The 23,393-nt window shown below is 30.1% G+C and overlaps 2 protein-coding genes across 7 annotated transcripts in view; one reads left to right on the forward strand and one right to left on the reverse strand.

The window, feature by feature from the left end:
- Positions 1-10,114, reverse strand: part of Syt20 (synaptotagmin 20) — a 20,821-nt gene extending 10,707 nt beyond the window's left edge. Inside the window, exons 1-8 of one of the 6 annotated variants that reach the window (XM_077423712.1) lie at positions 9,552-9,847; positions 8,665-9,064; positions 8,220-8,501; positions 6,015-6,134; positions 4,777-4,865; positions 4,560-4,691; positions 4,203-4,400; positions 3,004-3,156 (exon numbers count right to left, since the gene is read on the reverse strand). In XM_077423712.1, the coding sequence (XP_077279838.1) occupies positions 3,004-3,156; positions 4,203-4,400; positions 4,560-4,691; positions 4,777-4,865; positions 6,015-6,134; positions 8,220-8,361 (834 nt within the window). In that variant the 5' untranslated portion in view covers positions 8,362-8,501; positions 8,665-9,064; positions 9,552-9,847. Of the gene's footprint in view, positions 1-3,003; positions 3,157-4,202; positions 4,401-4,559; positions 4,692-4,776; positions 4,866-6,014; positions 6,135-8,219; positions 9,065-9,551; positions 9,848-9,974 lie in introns of those variants that run through there. The other 5 variants (XM_077423711.1, XM_077423710.1, XM_077423715.1 and 2 more) reach the window with 5 other exon arrangements.
- A 140-nt stretch (positions 10,115-10,254) lies between these two features.
- Snsl (snustorr snarlik) lies at positions 10,255-21,138 on the forward strand. The gene is made up of 6 exons (XM_077423733.1): positions 10,255-10,395; positions 19,152-19,279; positions 20,012-20,090; positions 20,182-20,314; positions 20,420-20,578; positions 20,833-21,138. The coding sequence occupies exons 2-6, from the start codon at positions 19,222-19,224 to the stop codon at positions 20,977-20,979; spliced, it is 576 nt and encodes a 191-aa protein (XP_077279859.1). The 5' UTR covers positions 10,255-10,395; positions 19,152-19,221; the 3' UTR covers positions 20,980-21,138.
- Positions 21,139-23,393: the final 2,255 nt, after the last annotated feature.

The raw sequence follows: 23,393 nt of genomic DNA on the forward strand, positions 1-23,393 counted from the left end.
AGAATGTCATATCTATGTTTTAAGCTGGAAAACATTGTGCCGGACAAAAAATTGTCATCCGGATTATTCATCAAGTCTATTATAGGTCCGTTTGGATTACCACTTGTTCCAGTTGCTTCAAATCTCATCTAATACACATTTTAAGACGTACTGCAATAGAAAAAATTCGAAAAAATCTAGAAAACTTTATTGATTCAAAACCGCCAAGTTTCTTCCGCGAGTGTATTCGTATTTATGTGCCGCGGCTTTAACTGCCCAATAAATGAGGCAAAGTCATAAGAAATAATATAGTCCAAGATCCGGTATAAGAAATTTATTCATTCATTTGTTATTTATGAATGATAAAATATATATGCTAGATAACATATACATTGATACATCGCAAATAGGTTGCCGAGCTAAATCTCTCTCTCTCTCTCTCTCTCTCTCTCTCTCTCTCTCTCTCTCTCTCTCTCTCTCTCTCTCTCTCTCTCTCTCTCTCTCTCTCTCTCTCTCTCTCTCTCGTCTTGGAATAATGTTAAATAATTAAATTTTTAATTAAATTTATTCGATTAAATTCCTCGATTGGTTGTTTATAAAAATTGTGCATTAGTTGAGAGAATATACCCGAAGGAATTGGAAAAATAAAGGTTGCCCACTTTCCCCTCTGCGCAGCTGTAGTTGCCAGGTATAAACAGTAGGTGAGTAAGCGTTATTAATATACCCTCATCAGTTATTTAATCAAATTATTATATCAAATGAAAGCTTATTTAATTCACAATCCAACCGTATTAGGTTGCTTTATCAAAAAGTTGATTGCATCATGGTTGCCTAGATTTTAGATGTAAAGTTTTCAGCGCGAGCGTTGAGATGACAGAGAAGCGTTGCGCGCGCGATACATCACACGGTACCTAAAACAAATATTTTGTTGCACAAATTTAAACAATTACTTTAATTTTCACCACGGAAAATGGATAACAATTTATTAAAATGGTTTTAATACCTTTGGTAAATTCACAGTACGATTTGGAATGTTCATTCCGGTGAGATAAGCGTCAATTGTGTAGACATACTTGGCTCCCCCTTAAAAAGAAATACTTTTGATTAAAAAAAAAAAAAAAAATACGGAGTATTGAAAAAAAAGAAAAAAAGAAAACGGAGTATTTCGATGAATTATCATTCCTCAATGCGTACAGTGTGGAGACGAGCTAGATGACATTTGTTGCGCCGGATTGACTGAGAGTGTCGGTACCTGGAAACATCACATGTGATGTAATATTTCCAGGTACCGACACTCTCAGTCAATCCGGAGCAACAAATGTCATCTAGCTCGTCTCCACACTCTGTACGTTGAGGAATGTTAATTCATCGAAATACTCCGTTTTCTTTTTTTCTTTTTTTTCAATACTCCGTATTTTTTTTTTTTTTTTAATCAAAAGTATTTCTTTTTAAGGGGGAGCCAAGTATGTCTACACAATTGACGCTTATCTCACCGGAATGAACATTCCAAATCGTACTGTGAATTTACCAAAGGTATTAAAACCATTTTAATAAATTGTTATCCATTTTCCGTGGTGAAAATTAAAGTAATTGTTTAAATTTGTGCAACAAAATATTTGTTTTAGGTACCGTGTGATGTATCGCGCGCGCAACGCTTCTCTGTCATCTCAACGCTCGCGCTGAAAACTTTACATCTAAAATCTAGGCAACCATGATGCAATCAACTTTTTGATAAAGCAACCTAATACGGTTGGATTGTGAATTAAATAAGCTTTCATTTGATATAATAATTTGATTAAATAACTGATGAGGGTATATTAATAACGCTTACTCACCTACTGTTTATACCTGGCAACTACAGCTGCGCAGAGGGGAAAGTGGGCAACCTTTATTTTTCCAATTCCTTCGGGTATATTCTCTCAACTAATGCACAATTTTTATAAACAACCAATCGAGGAAGTTAATCGAATAAATTTAATTAAAAATTTAATTATTTAACATTATCCCAAGGCGAGAGAGAGAGAGAGAGAGAGAGAGATTTAGCTCGGCAACCCCTATTTGCGATGTATCAATGTATATGTTATCTAGCATATATTTTTTATCATTCATAAATAACAAATGAGGGAATAAATTTCTTATACCGGATCTTAGACCAATAGAAATTATTCATTGAACTTGTAATTGATTTTTTGTGAATTAACTTTGTATTTTGTGAGAAAAATGTCGAATTAATTTACACACCTAATACTTATGTATAAGAACTGTTAATCCTGTTAATAGATGTATATTATAGATCAATGATTATTTTACAAATTAAAATTTATTTAAGACTATTCTCAATCAGTAAAAAAGTGATAAATCAATAATTATATATATACTATAAATGTATTATTACAATCATAAATATTTAAATTAAAATTTACTTGAATAACAAGGTAAATAACTTTGTAAATTGTAACTTTTTTCTATCTAAACAGTTTATTTTTATATATAATAAATTTATGTTTATTTTTAATTTTTTCTTTATGGACCATAATAATTGAAAAACTATATAATTTAAATTATAATTATTTATTTTTTTATAAATAAAATATAAAAATAAGTAAAGAATATATATAAAGTTCAGCAATATTATTATCTATCTTTATAAAAGAGTTATGTAATATAATTGTATTTTTTAAATTTTTTGATTAGAAATACGACCAGGGGATCGATCATGTACCCTTTTTCCCAGAGCGAAAATGTGAAAAGTGAAAAGTTCCATGTGATTATTGCTTTCTATTTAACACCAATAGAAAAAGATAGTTACATGAAAAAATTTTTACTTTTCACGTTTCCGCGCGGGAAAAAGTTACGTGATTGCTGCCCAGAAATTTATATCAAAACTTTTTATTCATCATTTATTATCTTTCATTCTTTTCCAAACGTTTATTTATTACTTTATACAGTTTATACTATACTTATACCATTTCTAAATCGTTATTCATATTTTTTAAATATTTCTAATATGCGTTAATACGTCACCTGATAAGATGGTTTCATTCTGTAATTGAACATATGAATCTCCGGACTGTAAAAAATCTTTTTCATATCTTTTAACGATACCTTGAGCGAACATAATTCCGTGTGATTTGCGTATCTGTCGTGATCATACGCAGCAATATCTAATATCCATTCCTATAAAGCAAAATGATTATCGGAAAAGTGAATCGGAACAATTTTCCAATAAAAAAATTTGTATACACTGAGACAAAAATTTGTTAAAAAATGCAAAATATGTTTTATCCAAAAATATTTAATCTAATACGTTCAACTAAACATTAGTTGGTTTAACTAAACATTAGTTAAATTAACTAATTCTTGATTAACAAATTTTGATGGTTGACATGAATAAACTATATCTTTTTTAGTGTAACTTAAGTGGACTATAGTGAGATTTGACGAAAATACAGCTTTTTTGGAGGGGAGGGGGGAAGTTATTAATTGAAACCGAGGCTTATTCTTTTAACACAATGTTGAAAAACGAAAAAACGGTTGTTTAATTTTTTTTCAAAAACTAGAATTTGCACAAACTAATTTTTAGAGAGTTTAGTCCCAAATTATACATATTGGGAACATGCTCAATTTTTTTCAAGTTGATTTGAGTTTCTGTATTTGAGTCATCATTGCAAAAAAAAAAAATAAACGAAGAAAAATGCGTTCAAAGTTTTTAATGCATATTTAAAAAAAATATTTTTTTGTTATATTTTATGATCTTAATATAAACATTGTGTTAAAGGACAAATCTCGGTTTCAATTCATTTCTTTGTAATAAATTCTCAAAGAAAGCTTTATTTTCGACAAATCTGACTGCTTATAGTTCTCTTAATAATTGTTGAATCAATAATTGGATCAACAACTATACAAAAGTCCGTACAACCAACCTCGGTGGACCTCGGCTCGTGTGGAAAGTTGAAAACTCGAACCCTACAATGCTGTCCAGAGAACCGACCACGCGAAGTGGGGTCCACCCCACCCTATCCCTGCTTACAGGGCGAAACAAGGTTTATCATTGTACGGTTCGGGTTTTCAACTTTCCACGCAAACCGAGGTTCACCTCCACCCACCCTTGCTGCAGGAGGCGAAACCCCTCTTTTATGTAATTCATCTTATCTTTTTTGTAATTCATCTTCTTCTTATTATTTTTTTCAACTATGTAATATCTTGTATAATAAAAAATTTACCTTAGCTTCCTGCGGCTTTGTATTTGCAATAATAAAAGTCTCTTTGTATATTGGGTTGGCGGTGTGCCTGATGCCTCTTGTTCGAAAACTATGCAATTTTTGCCGCTTCCTGTGGCTCCATGACTGCTTCATAATATTCAATGCAACGTAAGGTTCCAACGTACCGTTGTATTGTTTTGGAGGAAGGCCACACAGCGCCTATAAAACAGACAAATACGGAATGCGTTTTATTTTTGTTGCATAATTTTATTTCAGCCAGCATGTATCAAATCACTTAAATAATAGATCGATGTAAAACATTCTCAATATTTATGTTATTATTGTGATTCGTTCATGCATAAGATGCCAATAACGCACTTCAATACCGATAACAAGCTTCCCGATGATAATGTCATTACAGGGCGGCAAATATTGTAAGCTGATTGTCAGTTCGGTCGGAAACTCTTTCACCTTTTTATCATTCTTCTGCTTATCCGTATAAATCAAATTCTGCAATTTTCCAGAAACAAATTAATCGCCAAACCACGCGACGACACTAAGACTTATTTCATTCAATTTGACTGTGTATAATTACCAGTGTCGAAGAGCATTCCACATTCTTGCATTGAGCATTAGTAGAATTAAGCGAGTCCCTATGAGATTCCGCATTCTCACTAATAGTACCTGCATAGCATATTTGTTTTTATTGTTTTTCTTCAAAAATTAATTTCATATTTGATGATAGACATTGATGATCAAGTTTAAGCTTAAGGTAATTTCCAGTGATTTTTTTTATGATGCGACTACATCTTATATTAAATTCCTATCAGATATAAATTTTATCAAAATTAAACTAAATAGATTTAAAATATCTGTGTAACGCGAAGAAATTAATTATTTATAAAAAATATTGGCATTTTTTTCGTCTGAAAAATAGACTGAAAATAAAAATTAAATAAAACTTATAATGTAATGGTAATGTAATATATATATGTAGTGTATATCAATTTAAAAATATATTTTTATATTACGACATTCCATGTAATGTTTAATACATATAAGACAATGAATCAATATTACACTGCCGACCAAAAGTTTGAGAGAGAGACCGCATATAAAATTTAAAAATATTACATTGAAGCGCGCTACTTAAACGTCTGACTTATACTTTAGTCAATATTTTTTTTTAATTTAAAAGTAAACAAGCATTATATGTATATTTATTATATAATTTTGATTAACGAAACATTGTTTAATTCTATATAAGAATATGGACTATAAAGTCTTTTTCCAAAACTGAGCTGTGGACTATTCTAGAAGATTCTAAAGGATGGACGAGTCTTCCTTTAGAAAAAAAATTGACTTGTAACTTATAGATCACCTAGATTAGTAAAAAAAAAGTGTTTAAATGTAAGGGTAGTTACTTTGTCGATCGAAAAAAGTGTTTAACACTCTTTTCACCTTATAAAAAATATTTTTTGTAGAACTTTCAATGATTTTATATTATTTTTTATTATAAAACAATAAATAAAATAATAAAAATATGTTAAATTATATAATGCATATATAAGTTTGAATTTATTTCATATAGTAGTCATTTTTAATTAATTGTTTTTTTTGCCACCAGTGTATCTGCATGTACTATAATTCGATTCGCAATTTACTTTTGCTGCTCTAATTATTAAAATAACATATTTTTGCAACAATTTTTGAAAGATAATCGATGATTGAAAAGTAGGATAAGCTAATTAGAAACGCGTTGAATGAATCGAAACTCCAGTTAAGTTCTCCAGAAGAATAAAGTTTAAATTAATAGCAGCAAAAGATTCACACCATTATTGTCATTTTCATATAAACTCCCGAGTCTCCAAGATCTATAGCTGACGTCACTTAATTTTAAGTTCTTTTTTTCTTGATTCTTTGTTCGTAGTGGCACGCTCTTGTCTTCTTTGCCTGCGGAAAAATATTTCAAGGATGGTATAACTATTTTTGTCCTAGATAGCAACTTAAGTATACATGCTCTCGTGTCCTTCGCTGGATACGGATTTCTACTTTCCTGGTATATATTATTTATATGTAAGACGACATACTTCGCATCTTAATTTATACGATATACAAATATCCTTCTTGGATATTTAGATACTAATTAAGGAAGGTGGTTGCTCAAATGGATATGATAGAAATTAGTTGAAATTTATGGAGGATATTCGTTTATGGGAATCTGCCGTCCATGCCAAAATTGAAGACAATTGTCTGCATGGTTGTCGAGTAATTATAATTATTGAAGTTATATACTTTTTTACATATGGGCAATTCGACATAGCAAAAATGTTACGACATCTGTAATGTAACTCTCAAAAGCATATTAAAAATAAAATTGATACATGAGAAAGTAAATTTATTATTAATAAGTATAACTTCAATAATTAATTACTGGACAACCATGCGGACAATTATTGTCTTTAACTTTGGCATGGACGACAGATTCTCATAGACAAATATTCTCCATAAATTTGAACTAAATAATTCTTATCTCATATTGATTTGAGCAACCACCCTCCTTAAGCGATTGTCAATAAATTTTACAACAAAGGTTATTGTATGATGATTATACAATATCGCGTAGATAAACGTAATACAAATTTAATATAAAAATTTTTCGTACGTAAAAAATATGTAAAGAAGATACAACGGACGTTTCTAGCAACAATATCGGAACATTATTGTGCGCATTATATGTTAGCAAGTTGACGTGTCTAATTACATAACGTTACAGAGAAAACGAAAGAAACAACATTTACCCAGCTGCATATATGTGCCGTGCAAAGTGCAATGGCGTAATTCACGCATATTCATGAAGTTGCTATGAAGAAATTTATAGTTGAAAATTAAGTGATTTAGATATGAAAAATATTATTATCAGAGTAAGTGCGATTGTTGACGTTTGACGTGATACAAGTTGTAAGTTGATCGCAAAGATACAAAGAGTGTAAGTAATTATTTTATCTGTGTAAAGTTAATCTTTTTTCAAAATTATAAAAAAGTTAATAAAGTTCTGGATATGTTCCCCGATAAGTATTCAAGTTCTCAAATGGTTTTAGAACGAGTTCTATCATTTAAACTATTTAAAGCAAAGAAAACTTTTCTTGAAAAAATAATTTTTAACTAATTGTAAAAGGTGGCTAACTATGAGGCGTTTCTCATTAAAAATTTCACTTTACTTTTAGAATTCTTAGAAACTTTTAAATAGTTTTACAGTTCTATATAAGTTTCTGAAAGAATCATGTTTAAAATATCTCAAAAAATAATTTTGAAAATTTTGATCCAAAAGTTAAAAATTCTTTCACTCTTTGTTTTAACATCTCGTACTTTAATTGTTAAAATTTATATAAAGAATTATTTATAATGCTAAACAGAATACCGCATTTTCAAACAAAAATTTTAATTCTTGAGTACTTGGAAAATTTTGATCCAAGAAAATTGGATAGTTTAAAAAATTTCTTTAATCTTGGTTTTAGCGCCTAAGGTAATAAGGATATGAGTTAAAATTCATAAAAAACTGTTCAAAATTTTAATCATCTTTTTGTAATTTTAAAAAAGTAAAGTTATAACTTCACAAAGATTGTTTTGCATTAAGTAATTTGTGTATACGTATACTTCATATAGCACATGCACACTCGCAGAAATATAGAGTACGCATACGTGACTGGAAAACAAAATATGAAAAAGAGAAGGAGAGAAAAAGAGAGAGAGGAAGGGAGGGAGGAGAGAGAGAGAGAGAGAGAGAGAGAGAGAGAGAGAGAGAGAGAGAGCTGGAGGAAGAAGGGGATATCATGTGCTTTTATTGTATATACAATACACATACGCCAAGTACTTTGTATTGAGAATACCTATATACGATTATCCTTGATTGGCGTCACATTCGAAGCTAATTCTATTCTTAGACATTGCTATTGATGTAGGAACCCGCACCGCTCGCGAATAATTGAATACATTTAATACAAGGAGAGTTTATTTAGGTGCAGACGATGATCTTACTTCGTTTCCTGAAGCATTCGTAGCCGATGCAACCAGGCATGAGGAAGCAAGCGAACAGGAGCAACGCGATCAGGATGATTCCCACTCCTATCGCAATTACAATTAGCAGGCCCCACGGGCCAAGGAAATCTTTGTGCGACATTCACTGAGATTTATTCGAATTCAAATTCAAAGCTACTTGTATTGGCGCGGTCAGCAAGTAAACACTCGTAACAGCGACACAACGGAACGAAGAAATGATTGATGATTTGAGCGAAACTCCTTGCGTAACAAGGAGGAATCCTTGATAACACACACGTTTCAATTATTGTAAAAATGTTCAATATTTAATTAGCGTTTTATCACGATATATCCGAAGATTATTAAGTATAATAATAATATAAGTATGTAGATAAAGTAAGGAAATGTTTATAATGGAAATCATGTCGGGTCGAATATTACTCACGTCGAAAAACACTCACGACAAAACATTCACGTCTCGTATTCGTTGCCACCACATTTTTTTCCGATGTGTCTCTTATGACATAGAGACATGAAAAATAAACCGCTTTAATGTATATATACACCGGCACTCCGGATAAGAAACACTTGTGTCAATAATTCTCGGCTACGTCCGAACGAGAGCTGACGAAACGAACGATAACGCACGATGATAAAGGAACACCGTCGAAACATATTAGAATATATATCCACATTTTATTTCCATGGAACAGCTGATCGGAAAAGTAACGATTCGAAACAACATACAGGGTATTCCAAACATTTTTTTTTTTTAGCGAAAATGTCGAACAAAATTATCATTTATCGCAAATTTTGTGTCATATATTTTTTTTTGCAATTAACATCTGAAACATAAGAAGTATCATATTATTTTTTCCGTTAAATTTTAAGTTTAACTTATCGATAAAAAATTTTTCACATATAAAACATAAAAATGTAGATATATAATTATATACAAAATATATTTTCCATATGTTTTCTTTCTCCTATATAATATCTGTTCTATTATACAGGAAAAATAATAAAAAGAATTAAAAAATAATTAAAAGGATAATTTTCAAATTATTTTTTATTTTTTCATTTTTTTAAAGTAAAGTTTGAGGAAATAAGGAAAAATTGCCCACATATATAATTATACATAAATGTATAATTTTGTATGTAAAATATGATTAACAATGCAAAAGTTACTTTTTTAATTTTTTTTTAATTGTTCTTATTACTTTTTTATATATAGTATGGACAAAGTTATACGAGAGAAAGAAAACATACATAGACATATTTTACATATAATTATGTACATTTATGTACATTTTTATATAAAAAATTGTTTACCGGATGAAAATGATGCAAAAATAATTATAGCACTTTGAATTTTTTGCGTTATATCACGCACATCGAGGATTTACTACATACACCAGTTTCGCAAGAGTAACGTGGCAAAATAACGAGTTTTATGCGCGGAAGCAGAAGTCACGGTGCCCAGGATCAGCGATAAACATTCGCGACTACGGCCGAGCCGGCCGAGACTGCCGGAACATATGCTTAATAACAAGCACCGATATTCGCACACCGTTACACGTATATCATATTACACGTCTCACATTACATACACGCAAACGTTAATTTCGATAACGATTAATGTTAACATATCAAACATTATCTGAGATATTTAACGATCTGCGAGATTGGTTACATCTGCCTTTTTTTTAAATTTCGCTGGTGTAAATCTTTTAATTTTAGGATTACATCGTTGACCTTGTAACATCGGTATTCCTGGATCTTTCTTGTATCGAGGTAATCTCGCGTTCACAAATCGTTAAAAAGATGCTCGATTCGTGAACATCACTTATGACGGACGATCTGGATTTGATTGTCGATTACGGCGCGATGTCGATCACGCCGCGATCTCATGTGACGTTAGAACTCGCGAACTCGCGGTTTGCGTCCGTCACACTCGCGAGCACGAATTTGCAACTGCACTTGATCCGGTAGCCGACTTATTCGATTAAATATTCCATTTTTTGCTTCGCACATGCACAGACGTGACGGGCCCGTACGTGGCCGTTTGCGTCCTCGGTTAAGTGAACAATATGCACAATATGACGTCGAGACGACGATAGGCGTTCCCCTTAGGAAGTTCTACGCCTCTGACTGTCTTGCCGATAGTTCGCGGTAGGTGAGTAATACTTACGCTGCATTGGCTACCTCGATTGGAAACTTACGACTATACACATTTGCAATTTTAATACCAAGAATTCTATACGGACAATTATTGAATTCTTATAGCAATAATTCTTTATTTAAAATTGCTAAAATCGACTTTTAAAATATATATTTGAATAATGGACGAAAAATTAGTTCAACTTAAAATAAAATGTTAGAATTTGTTTGGTTTTTAATGTGCAGTTTGCATTAGGTATATTAAATAACTCTAATATGTATTGTTTTAATTTGAAACGTTTGAACATTTTTTTACTAATTTTCTTTTTAGAAAAATAAGAAATTTAAGATTGTCGTTGAAATATAAGATTATAATTTAGTATTGTTTAATTTGTATATACAAGACATATCCGCTAATTAATTTCTTTTGTCTTTACGCAATTATCTGTAGTACTTTAGAACTGGAAAAACTCCAGTTTGCGAAGCATTGTAGAGCTTTGTAGTAATATTTCTATGCTAATAATAACACTGTTCAACAAAAAATTATTTTTTTTAGTACAAGAATAATTGAGTAATTGTTTCTCGTACTTTTTTCAATGCTGAATACAATCCCGTTTACACAATTGTTCTATTATATCGTAATTTTGAAAAAATTTTGGTTAAAAAAGAACTTTATCTTAGTGTATTTCGAGAACAAAAATAATTTCAGAAATGCAGACAATAAGACGTCGACTCGTGACAATATAATTTGCTTCATATAAGAATTCTACAATTTGTTGTTACAAAATGAGACCGTCGTGGAAGGTGGATTACATCAAAAAATACCATACGGTTTGCAGAATTAAGATTAGACCCCTAACAAAAATGGGTATAGATCTATTATCATGCAATATAGATATATACTATAACTAATCCTTGTTTATATCATCTAAAATATAAATAATAAGATTCGACTATAAATACCGGTTTAAAAAATTTATTATATCGATTATAATTTAAAAAATATTTGTAATTATAACTATAATTAATATATAAGACAATAGATTCTACGTTAATCATGAATAGATATCTTTTTTTCTTCGAAAATTGTTTTTATATCATTGAAGCTGTATCAAAATTTTCCAAGTAATACTTAATAATCGTTTCGTGATTTATTATTAATATATACCATATTTGTTGTATTTTAAAAAACCCATACGTGTACGCTTATGCATCACCGCATCGTGTATGACTTAGAAGGACAGAAGTGTGAATGCGTGCATAAGCATGTGTGTACAATGAGGAAACCACGTGCTCTTCCTATCACTGATAAGAGGACGTAAATATGCGCATACGTAATGCGAGTGTACATTTTGTACAAAAAAAAAATACATATGCATATATAGATTACCTATATATATATAATAGATGGACTGTCTGTTTCAACTGATAATTTCTTTAGCAAACGTACATTTTTTCTTAGTAATTTCAAAAGAGGTTGTTATTTATCTCAATTTAATTTTTAGCATTATTCATTTTATTAATTACACTTTGAATTATGATCCTGTGATGCATTTTAAATGAATTGAAAATGTAATTTATTCATTTGACTCCTTTAGTTTAGTTAATAAAAAAAACCTGTTATCAATCGTAATATAAAAATTATTGGTATCTTGACTTAATTTTTACTACAAAAAAATTAACTTTTAGTTTGACTAGTTGTAAGGAATCTTTCATTAAGATTGTATTCAATGTTTTTAGAATAATCTGTGTATATAAGAATGGTGAATGGTCCAAAGAGTGTTGTTAAATTACACTTTTCAACACATTAAGAACGAGATTTCTGTAGAAAAAAAATTAATGTATTTTTATAAATGATATATAAATATTATAATTTTAGTTTTTGACACAATCGTATAATTTTTCTAAAAATATTTTGTGTAATTAATTTATATATACATATATTTATTGAAAATAAATCTTTTGGTAAAAATTTTTTTTGATTTAGCCACTTCGGCACTGCTTGTTGAACATCAGCGTTCGAGGAATGTTTCTTAAAATTTTTCTTCAAAGAGATTCTTTGCAGTTTCTCCCAAAAATATGATAATTATAGAACAAGACTATAATGGACGTTGCTGTGATTTCTGATTTTAATTTTTGTTTAATAAATCCTGAGTTTATTTGGCTTTGCGAAGATTGGCATTGTTAGCCAAACATTACAGCGTAATATGTAACCAAATTTCTCCAAATAGGTAAATATTTCCATTTACGCAGTCAGCCCCGATGACCTTGACCTTGACATGTTGTCTAGAACATGACCCTGAGTAACTTTTTCTTATAACTTAATCGTCGCTCATTACTTATTTAAAAGTTATAAACAAAAAAATTTGAAAAATATACGAATTTATGTCACTAAGGGCGTACACACACACGCACGCACGCACGCACGCACGCACGCACGCACGCACGCACGCACGCACGCACGCACGCACGCACGCACGCACGCACGCACGCACGCACGCACGCACGCACGCACGCACGCACGCACGCACGCACGCACGCACGCACGCACGCACGCACGCACGCACGCACGCACACACGCGCGCGCGCGCGCGCGCGCGGACATTTTTTAAAATGCAATTTTTTGATGTTTTAGAACATTCTAAACACATTCGCATCAAAAACTAAAAAAATTTTTTTTTTGTCTTTTCTATATCCCTATTTCATATATAATTTTTTAAAATTTAGACCTAGTTTTATATGCGATCAAAGGTCCATATACGAGGTTTATGAAATCTTCCTCTATGAAGAAGCAACAATAAAAAAAGCTCTAAAAAGTATATTTTAACATAAAATATAAAATATCTCGTAAACTATTTATTTTTTGGTAATCATATTTTAGTATTTTTGTACATAAAATAAGCATGAATCCATGGGGGTGTAAAAAGGAAATATATGGTTTAAAAAATATGTAGGGAAGACCGGGGCGAAATCGTCACTATTTTTTCGGTGCCGATACATTTTAACAACAAAAATAATTTTAGTAAAATGTGGTATACTTACCGTTGTAAAGAGTGAACCCTTGGCTACAAAATTTATAAGGACATTCTTGGTCCACGTCGCTTTGTTCAACTGGATATAGAGTGAAAACGACAAAGGTGCAAAAATTGAAATGTCAAAATTGCCGGGGCGGAGTCGTCACTCCATTCTCGGATTGAATTTTAAATAAAAATTTATAATTCCGATCATAAAAAACGATAAGATACATTTTATTAATTATTTTTTAATACAAAAATGGAAACATTAATTAAAAACACGATGGCGGAAAATAATTACAAGAAAAGCGCACATACTTATTTGCTTTACGCTTGCACGAAATGCATTGTTTCTCAGCTCTATTCTGTCATCTCTGAGCACACACAGTACATATTATCCAAGTCCTCGCCGGAATCATGACATTGATTTTTGCCCGAAGCCTTCATGATATGGCTTGGTAACGACTTCGCCCCGGACACAGATTTTAAGTTTAATCACTCATAAAATATTAAAAATCAACGAAAATAAAAAAATTTCACTGGATTCGTGTTCAGTATGGATTACTCTTCAGAATCACTTATCTCGAGATTCGGAGAGAAAATAATATTTAAAATTTTTGACGCACAAAAAATTTTACTTTTGACCTCCGAGAAAACACGTTTGCCTTAATGAAAATCACAACATGGCATATAATCTCATTAAACTCCGTTGGTTACATGGGCATTATAAATAGTGTTTACAATATTAATGGCGAGTTCACACAACATACAGATTTCGAGATAATTGTAGTGACGACTCCGCCCCGGTCTCCCCTACTATTTACTATGTTTAAGGCAAATGAAAATTATACCAATAACATACTTTATATATATATATTGTCTACTACTATAAATAAATTAGAAATATAAAATATTTATTTTTTGTATTTAACAACAAGACTTTTAGAAACCCTTGCATTTTTGCCATATAGGGGTGGGATAGATGACATTCATAGGTTGAATATACCCCTTATAAAAAATTACAAATAATATTTATAAATAAAGCAATAAAATGTCATAATAAGTTATAAAATATGTGTAAAAAGTTTATGGGTGTAAGAATGATAAACAATTTATAAGACTAAAAGATTTAAAAAAAAATAGACGGACGATAGATGCATTAAAGGTTATTGTTATAAGATTATTAAAAAAGAAGGAAAAAGAACACATAGGAGATTTTGATTTTTACAGAGTGTGTCTGTACTCTGTACTATGGCATAAATTCCGCACGCCAAAAATACCGCTGTATATCCTAAACTGGTGGGATATACAAGACATCAAGCTAAACAAAAAAAAAGCTATGCATTTGTATATATATTTTGCTGTATTCCATTCTTTACCATGCATTTATAAAAATTTGAATTTTTTGAGAAATGTCCGTGGTTGCTTTAACTTCCGCCAATTTTGAGTTATCGGACTGTTTATAATTCTATTATATTCTTCAGTCTTTTTTATATCCCTATTTCATATAATTCTTTAAGATTTGGTTGATTAAACCCAGCTTTATACGCGATCAAAGATCCATATGCAAAGTCCATATATGGACCATGTAGTCTGAACTCTCAAAGTCAACATCGATTTGACATTGCATGGATTGTAAAAACCCACTTGTGCTATATAAGCTGACTCTCTATCAATTCATAAAAAGATTAAATTTAAAATTAAAAAAAATGTGCAAATTAGAAACTTGCACAATGTTTTCTCATCATTACAGATCGCTACCATTGCTCCTATTCTATTTCGTTCATAAAGCTTCCTCTATGAGAAAGCCAAACTAATAAATACTAATAATTATGCATTAAATAAAATACAAGCTTCCTCATAAGAGGAGCTTTGTGAGCAAAATAAAAATAGGAGCAATGGTAGCGATCTGTAATGATGAAGAAGCAATGTGCAAGTTTTTAATTTAAAAAAAAATTTTTCATATATATACTTTTTAGGGCTTTTTTTAAAGTCGGTTTTATTTAAAAAAAAATTTATTTTATACTTTTTTTAGTACTTTTTATTCAATTAATATGAATAAAAAATAATAATTCATTAATTGCTTGTAATTATTATCATATATTTCCTTACTGTTTTGTACCCTGATGTTCTAATACGATATAATTTATGTACTAAAACCTTCCTGGAGGATTGTTCTATAAGACAATGAAAACCGAATCCGCCCAGTAATTTCAGAGAAAATCGTGGACATACGTACATATACTCCGAATTGATGACTTTATTTGAAGCGGTTAATAAAGTATATAAAATATCTCGTAATTGATTTGACCAGATTTGGCTATTAATTTTACCAGATTTTTTTCTCATCTAATATATTTTACATTAATAATATTTTACTGATTTTAATAATAATAAATAATAATTTTCTTTGAAAGATTCGACGCTATATACATTCAGATACAAGTTACAAAATTTTTTAAATTATTATCATTTTTCAGCAATTGTCCGGTTGAAAACCAAGAGGTAGCTAAAAAATTTTTTTAAAAAGATTGAAAACCAAAAAAATTTTTTATATAAACTTTTTATCAACGTAGTATAACCAAAATTGTAATTAAATGTTTAATTATGTTTAGAATAATATTGTAATAAGATATATAGTAAAATATAAAAAATATCTATAACGAAATTTTTAAATCTGTTGTCTGACATTGTTACTATCCTTCCGAGCCTCTCTATACAAAGGGATCATATGAGAAAGCAAATAAATTGTATTGCGTTCCGTTATTGCGACATACACTAACCTATGTTTATCTCCGCTACCACACCGAAGTAGAAAGTTTTATTTTTATTACATGACTTCGAATCGAGTTGTATGTAATTCAGTTTGCCGTTTTCCGGTGCAATTTTCTAATAACGACTATTTAAAGCGTACCCATAACTCGCACGATACGTCGTGAAACGGCATCCTTGACTTGCCGTTTGTTGATCATAGATCAGTGGCACGAGGCCGTTCAGCGATCATTCGTCACTATCGCATCAATCCTATTCAAATTATAATTACGATACGTGAAACCTGTATGGCAAACCCGATGAAGATGGCACGAAGTGAAAACCGTGCACAAGAAAAAGAGAGTTCAACCATAGGAGCCAATATCGACACTTGGTTTGGCCGCCGGTGACCTCGATTCCGAATCCGCCGTCTGTCCTTTCACTTCAAAAGCGAGTCTCAGCGAGAACTCTTTCTCGCACCGGCTTAATGTCGAAGACACGCGTATTTCGTAAAGAGATCTTCAGTTCACTTCTAGAACACCGATTAGCGAGCAGTTGTCCGTCGCTGGTGCTCCTAGATTTCACTTTCATGTAAGTTTAGTTTTGAGAACGAACTCGCGTGTCTGCCGTTGACGCACGTTTTCCACATTGTGACGGATTCTCTTCACTTATTCGACACAGTCATTAAATAGTGTTTCTTGAGGAAGCAACCGTGCAAAGTGAGAATAATGTGGAAAAAAATAATATAATAATATAAATATATAATAAAAAAACAGACTTCGTAATATATGGAAAACCGATAAAAAATTATTTAATGTATATTGTGCTTTCTTGAGAGAACGTCTAGTAATGGCAGTAATCTGACTCCTAAATTTTACTTTTGCACCATTCTAAGTGAGTTTAGTGAAGTTACCAGACTGATCAACGACCCAGTAAAAAATTTTTCATATAAAAACATTTAAATATATATAATTATATATGTAAAAAATATGTCAATATATGTTTTTTTTCTCTTTTCTGTAATCTCTGTTTGTACAGGAAAAATAATAAGAATTAAAAAATAAGTAAAAGGATAGTTTTTGTATTGTTTTTTTTTCTAAAAAGTAAAATTTGAGGAAATGAGAAAAAAGAGATTATAGAAGAGAAAGAAAGTATATGAATTTTGATATATAATTATATATATTTATATTGTATATAGGGTAACTGGAGGGAATATGCCACACTCAACAAAAATTTGATTGTTTTCCTATTTTTCGTTCTGTTTGAAGTATCTTTGCATACTGGTCTCCTTTTTCCTTCTTTTATCTGTTATTTGTATATGATTTTAATAAAATATTTTGATTGCTTGCTATTAAAAAAAAAAATACAAAAGTGTTGCAAAGTGGCATATTACCCAACCATGTGGGTAATACGCTACATAGTATAAGGTAATATACCACATATACAAACATGTAGTAATTTAAAAGGTTACTTTATTTATAAAAACAGTACAAATAGTCTTTAAAATAAGTCAGCACAAATAGTTTTTAACATAAAAAATAAAATTTTAAAATTAAATTGTAATATTAAAATTATTATAATATTAGATTGCAACATTTGAAATTAAAATAAAAAATAAATCTTAAAAGCTTAAAACCATATACAAACCTTAAATCGCACAAACTTTAAAATTTTATAAACCTTAAAATCTTAAAACTTTGTAAGTTTTATAACTTTGTGTCAGTTACATTTTTTTCAGCTACATTTTTTTCCTTTTTAGTCTTCTTTATATAGTATATTCGAAGCATTCTTGTTTAAAACATGTAAAAAAATGTTTTTATTACTTTCTTTGTATTTCATTAATAATAATGTTGCATACTACAAGTACCTATATAGTCTAAATTATTCGAAATACAATTTTGTAAAATATTATTACAGTACAAATGATTTTCAACATAAAAAATAAAATTTTAAAATTAAATTAAACGTAACACTTATTCATAGCGCATAAAATAAATATTTAGGTTTATTTATCTTCAACATTTATACGGGAAAATATTTGTTTATACTGTTTACAACTTCCTAATCTACTGGCATTACGTTAGGAAATTGTCAACAGTACTGGCATTTTACCCCTATCTATGTAGTTGCATATTCCCCCAAGACGTAGTTTTATATTAATAAGCCTGTATACGGCTATTAGTAAAACGACATACTGATTGTGAGTACTTTCATCCTAACCAATACTAATAATAGAACAAGCTAATCGAGTTAAAAATAGTGTAACGCTTGAAGAATAACCTATATAAAACCATTAAGAAAGTTCTAAAAAGCACGTTGTCAAATGTACTTACCTCATAAAAACTATAATACTGCCAGGAAATGAACACACAAAACTTATGCAAAAAACTTATACAAAATAGAACCATGAACAATTTCATGGTATTCACAAGAGCGCTTTTAGCCGTAGCTTTGTTAAACATAACGAGTAGCATATTCTTCCCCCAGTTACCCTATATTTTTATATAAAAAGTTTTTTGTTGGAGTAAAAATTATTTAAAGTAAATGTAGATTTCTTGCGTACGGTATCGTTATTGTGTATATCAATGTTAATAGAAAGTGTCGTATATTGTTACTTATCGAAATTTTGATACAATGATATATTTTACAATGATATATTCTAGCCAGAAATGATTAGTCAAATCGATATCAATTTTGATTTGACGTCGATGAATAGTCACTATCGAATATAGTGGTTGATATTTTTGCCATTTTGGATCTCATCATAATAATTTTTATGTTAACTGAGCAATTGTGAATATTTCTATAAGAATTTTATTGTCCTTTTATCTTATCTAATTTATTGCGTTTTTCCAAAAAGTTTAAGATTAAAATTAAAATTTTTGAGTATAATAAAATTTTTATAAGCAATAATTAGTTTAATAGACCAATGTTATTTTAGACGATGAAAAGATCGTATTTTGTCCTAAGAATTAATCTTTGCTCGTTGTGTTCAATTATAAAACAGCCATGGAAGTTAAATCACGCGCTTGTTGAATATATAAAATCGGTGCGCATGCAGAGATTTCCCTTTCAAAATGATGATCGTGAAGAGAGCGATTTCGCAGCTGCTGCTTTTCATAGTATTCTGTGATCGTAAGTATTATTTGTTTTGTATTTTGTATGCAATATCTTTTATCCTTTTCAGGAAAACAAGACTAAAAAATGCAAAATAAGATATAACTATAAAAAACAAACATTTATTAAGATAGAATTATGTTAACAAAAAACTTGGCCGACTTCACAGAGTTCTTTCACTTATACTACCGACCAAAAGTTTGAGAACATTAATTGAAAATGTTTGCTATATGAAATGAAATCAAACTTATTATATAATTTAACATATTTTTATTATATTATTCATTGTTTTATAATAAAACAAAAAATAATATAAAATGCATGTTTGAAAGTTCTATAAAAAATATTTTTTACGAGATGAAAAATGTATTAGACGCTAAAAAATATTATAGACACTTTTTTCGTCAAAATAGCCAATCAATGTAATCTAATTATAAGTTTCTTTTTTTATAAAAATTTTTTTTCATTTATATTCTAAAATAGTGTAGGTATAGTTCAGTTTTGGAACTTTATGACCATATAATCCATTTTCGTTGAAATTAAACAATGTTAACTACAACTATGCTAAATATTTACTCTGCCTATTTACTTTCAAATTAAGCCCTGACTCAAACTTTCGAGTAGTGTTTCACTGAAACACGTAAAATTTTTAAATGTAGTCTCAAACTTTTGGCCGGTAGTGTATGTCCGATGATTATAATAACTGGTAATAACTGGTAAACTGGTATAAAAATAAAATAAAATTCACAGATGTAAGGAGTTTGATTATACCGGAGGAACTTCCAACAATTTTGTCATTAATTTATTCGAATATACCAGTAATTAAGAAAGTTAAGTAAATCATAAAATGAAATTGTTAAAAATTTTATTTAGTGTAACATAATTTTTGTTAATTTATATAAATTTCTCTAAAATTCTACAGGAACCGATTCCAGACTTGGCGTGGGTTTTCGATTAGGTGAACACGCGGATTTTCAGATTCTCGTTGAACTGGGACCCCAGACCGAGACAGATCCGATAGGTACATCCAACGACGCTAAAAGGCGACGAGATGTAAGAATCTGAATAATTTGCATATATATATATATATATATATATATATATATATATATAGTAAACCGTTATATTTATTTAATAAAAATATCTTTTTATAAATAGGCGGCGTTTAACGCTGCGATGAAAGGAGAGCTAGGACCATTGGCACAAGCGGTGGCTAAATATCAAATGGAGCGTAAAATCCAGAAGGAAATAGATAAACTCAAAGTAATGGAGGAGAAACTTAAGAAGATTCAAATAGAGGATACAAAAGATCAAGATGTAAATAAGAACTTATATAGTTTCAATTTTTTTATTTTAAATAATTTAATACATAAATTATTTTTTGTTACAATTGCTATTTAATTAATTTAATTACATATTGTATATAATTATTTATTTATATAAAATTTAATAATTTTATGATTTTAAATAATTTTTTACAAAAATTCTAAAGAAGTGAGCTCGCTTCTATGTACATATACACCATATAAAAAATTTTCGATTAATAACAGTAAATGTTTTAATTTTCTTAGACTGTTTCCAGTAACTGGTTAACAAAGTGGAGGAAGGAGATGTCACAATTGTCAAAAGATAATATGCCATTAAGTTCTGCTCAAAATGGAGATGATAAAATAATTCAACAAAGAATAGGAAAGCCGCCGGTTAAATCCATCGTTTGAAATAATAAATTGAAAAAGCTAACTATAATATATAAACTGCATGCGTGCAACACTTTCATGCGTAAAATATGAATAACAAGGAAACATCAGTATAAATCTAATGTTGGTTATGGGGAAGTGCAGATAAAGAGAATAAAAAAAATTGAATAATTTGAAATATATACGATATAAAAGCTTATCAAAAGTGTTACAACCTAGCGGACAGTACTGGAATTACTAACTACTAAACCCTTAATAATTTAACGTACAAAGCAGCAATGTAGTACGAAGTGTCATGTTAGTTAGTACGTGTAATTTAAGATTTTGGATATGCCGCTATAATACTTGCGTAAGCGTTATTTAATAGATTTTTATTTTACATCAGTCATGCTACTTCACAGGTTCTTAGTCGCTTTTTGTTACATGTAAAAACTAATTGTAAGATACTGTAATCTATTGAGCAAGTGCTAAGAATACATTATGTAAAATGTATGTGGTATATGAAAATTACTTATAATTTGTGAAAATCTTTTGTTAATAACTTTTTAATAAACAACGAGCATTGCTTAAAACTTTTTGATAATCACTTAGGACCATGTCCTTGACAAAATATGTCAAGGTCAAAGTCATTGGAACTGGGTCCGTTATTTTTTACCAAAAACGTTTACAAAGATCTATTGAAATTTTATCAAAAGTTTTATTCTTGTGATTTATTTGTAATTATGTGACTCATGTTATCACAAAAAATTATCTCATTCTTTTATATGTAAATGTACACACGTTTGTGTGTAATATATATAAGTTAATATAATTAAGAAATATAATTTCTCTTTAACTTTAATTATTACCTTTCAAAACTAAAAACTTTGTATTGTATTAAAATTATTATACTAATGTAAAATAAATGAACTAATTAAATAAATTTTTGTTAATATAGGGTGATCATTGGGATTGTGTCTAAAATAAACGGTTATATTTTCCTTCCTTGATTTCGGCGGTAATTTAACTGACTACGGTCCAGTACTTTAGACAGTTTTCTTTTAAGTCGTTGTCCAAGCCAGTTTACAAGTATCCGAATGAACGCGCTAAGCATAGAAGAAAAAGTGTTTTTTATCAAGTGTTTTTGCAGAGACAAAACTTATATAGCTAGGCATATCGTGGATTCCGTAGTAAATACAAATATGAAAAGTTTCAAGCAAAACTATACTCAAAAGATGTTTTTTATACTTTTTTACACCCCTCCCCTCCGTCCCTGAAATCGTACCATAGAATTTAATCGTAATTTTACTTTTTATAAAAAATAATGCAAGAATTTATACTTTTCTAATTATTTCTTAAATTATTCTAATTATTATTTTTTTATGTGTATAAATGTATGAACAGAGGTTACACAAGAGAAAGAAAAAATATATATATAATTATTCATATGCATTTTTATATAAAATTTTTTTATTAAAAAAATACGTTTATTACGTGTATTAAATTTCACGTGATTTTCGTGTCGTTGACATAAATGTGATGCACTGTTTCTGCAATACATTTACTCTTACATTTATTTGCTACATCCTGTTCATTGTGATTTATGCACGCAACTTCTTTAAATTTAAAGTGGAGAAAGTGATTTAAAGTAGTCGAAGTTTTTTTTTAGAATAACTCATTATTTCTATTCTCAATAATTAATAATTTCTTTAGAAAAATATATTTATTCTAATTTAACTGAGACATTTTACTTCACCATCTTTTCCATCTTTATCATCGTATAATATGTAAAAATAAATAAAAAAAGCAAGTTTAAAACAATGGGGCAACTAACTTTTATAGTACAGTCCTGAGAATGATGCATCGCTGAGTTTAACACGATGAGCATTCCACGCCGCATATGTTGAAACACAAGGCGCATGCGTCTCTCATCAGATCAGGGCATCAGGGAGCTATCTCGTCTAGTCGCTCGTCGCTCCTTCGCCGTCTTTACGTTCTACAGGGTACAGCACGGCTGAGTACAGTCCTATAACAAATTCGAACACATTGCCAATCGATTACTTCGTGAATCATCCATTCGGAGTGAGTAAATTAGAGGAAACACGGGCCGCGGTGCGAAGTTCGCAGAAGAGACCTTTACGAAACGTTGTGCAATTGATTGAAATTTGACATTGGAATTTTAACTTAAATTACGTCGATTGCGGTCGGAACATATGTGAGATTACGAGCGATAATCAGTTAAGTGAGTGTGAGTGACGTTTGCGATTAGTTGCGTACGGACAATATCGAATTATACGTACCATATATGCACGTATTTTACGGCCGAAGGCAAAACTGCCTTTGTGCGGCTGACGAAAAGCGGCCTTTCGTTTTCTGTCACGCATTTTGCCTCGTTCTTGTTTCTCGCATCGGATCGTGTATTCCGGAACTGCAAATTCGCGGTAGCTGCGTTGCAT

Source organism: Temnothorax americanus, unplaced genomic scaffold (genome assembly GCF_048541705.1).
Source record: "Temnothorax americanus isolate GAGA-0224 unplaced genomic scaffold, ASM4854170v1 Scaffold8, whole genome shotgun sequence".
NCBI classification, from domain to species: domain Eukaryota; kingdom Metazoa; phylum Arthropoda; class Insecta; order Hymenoptera; family Formicidae; genus Temnothorax; species Temnothorax americanus.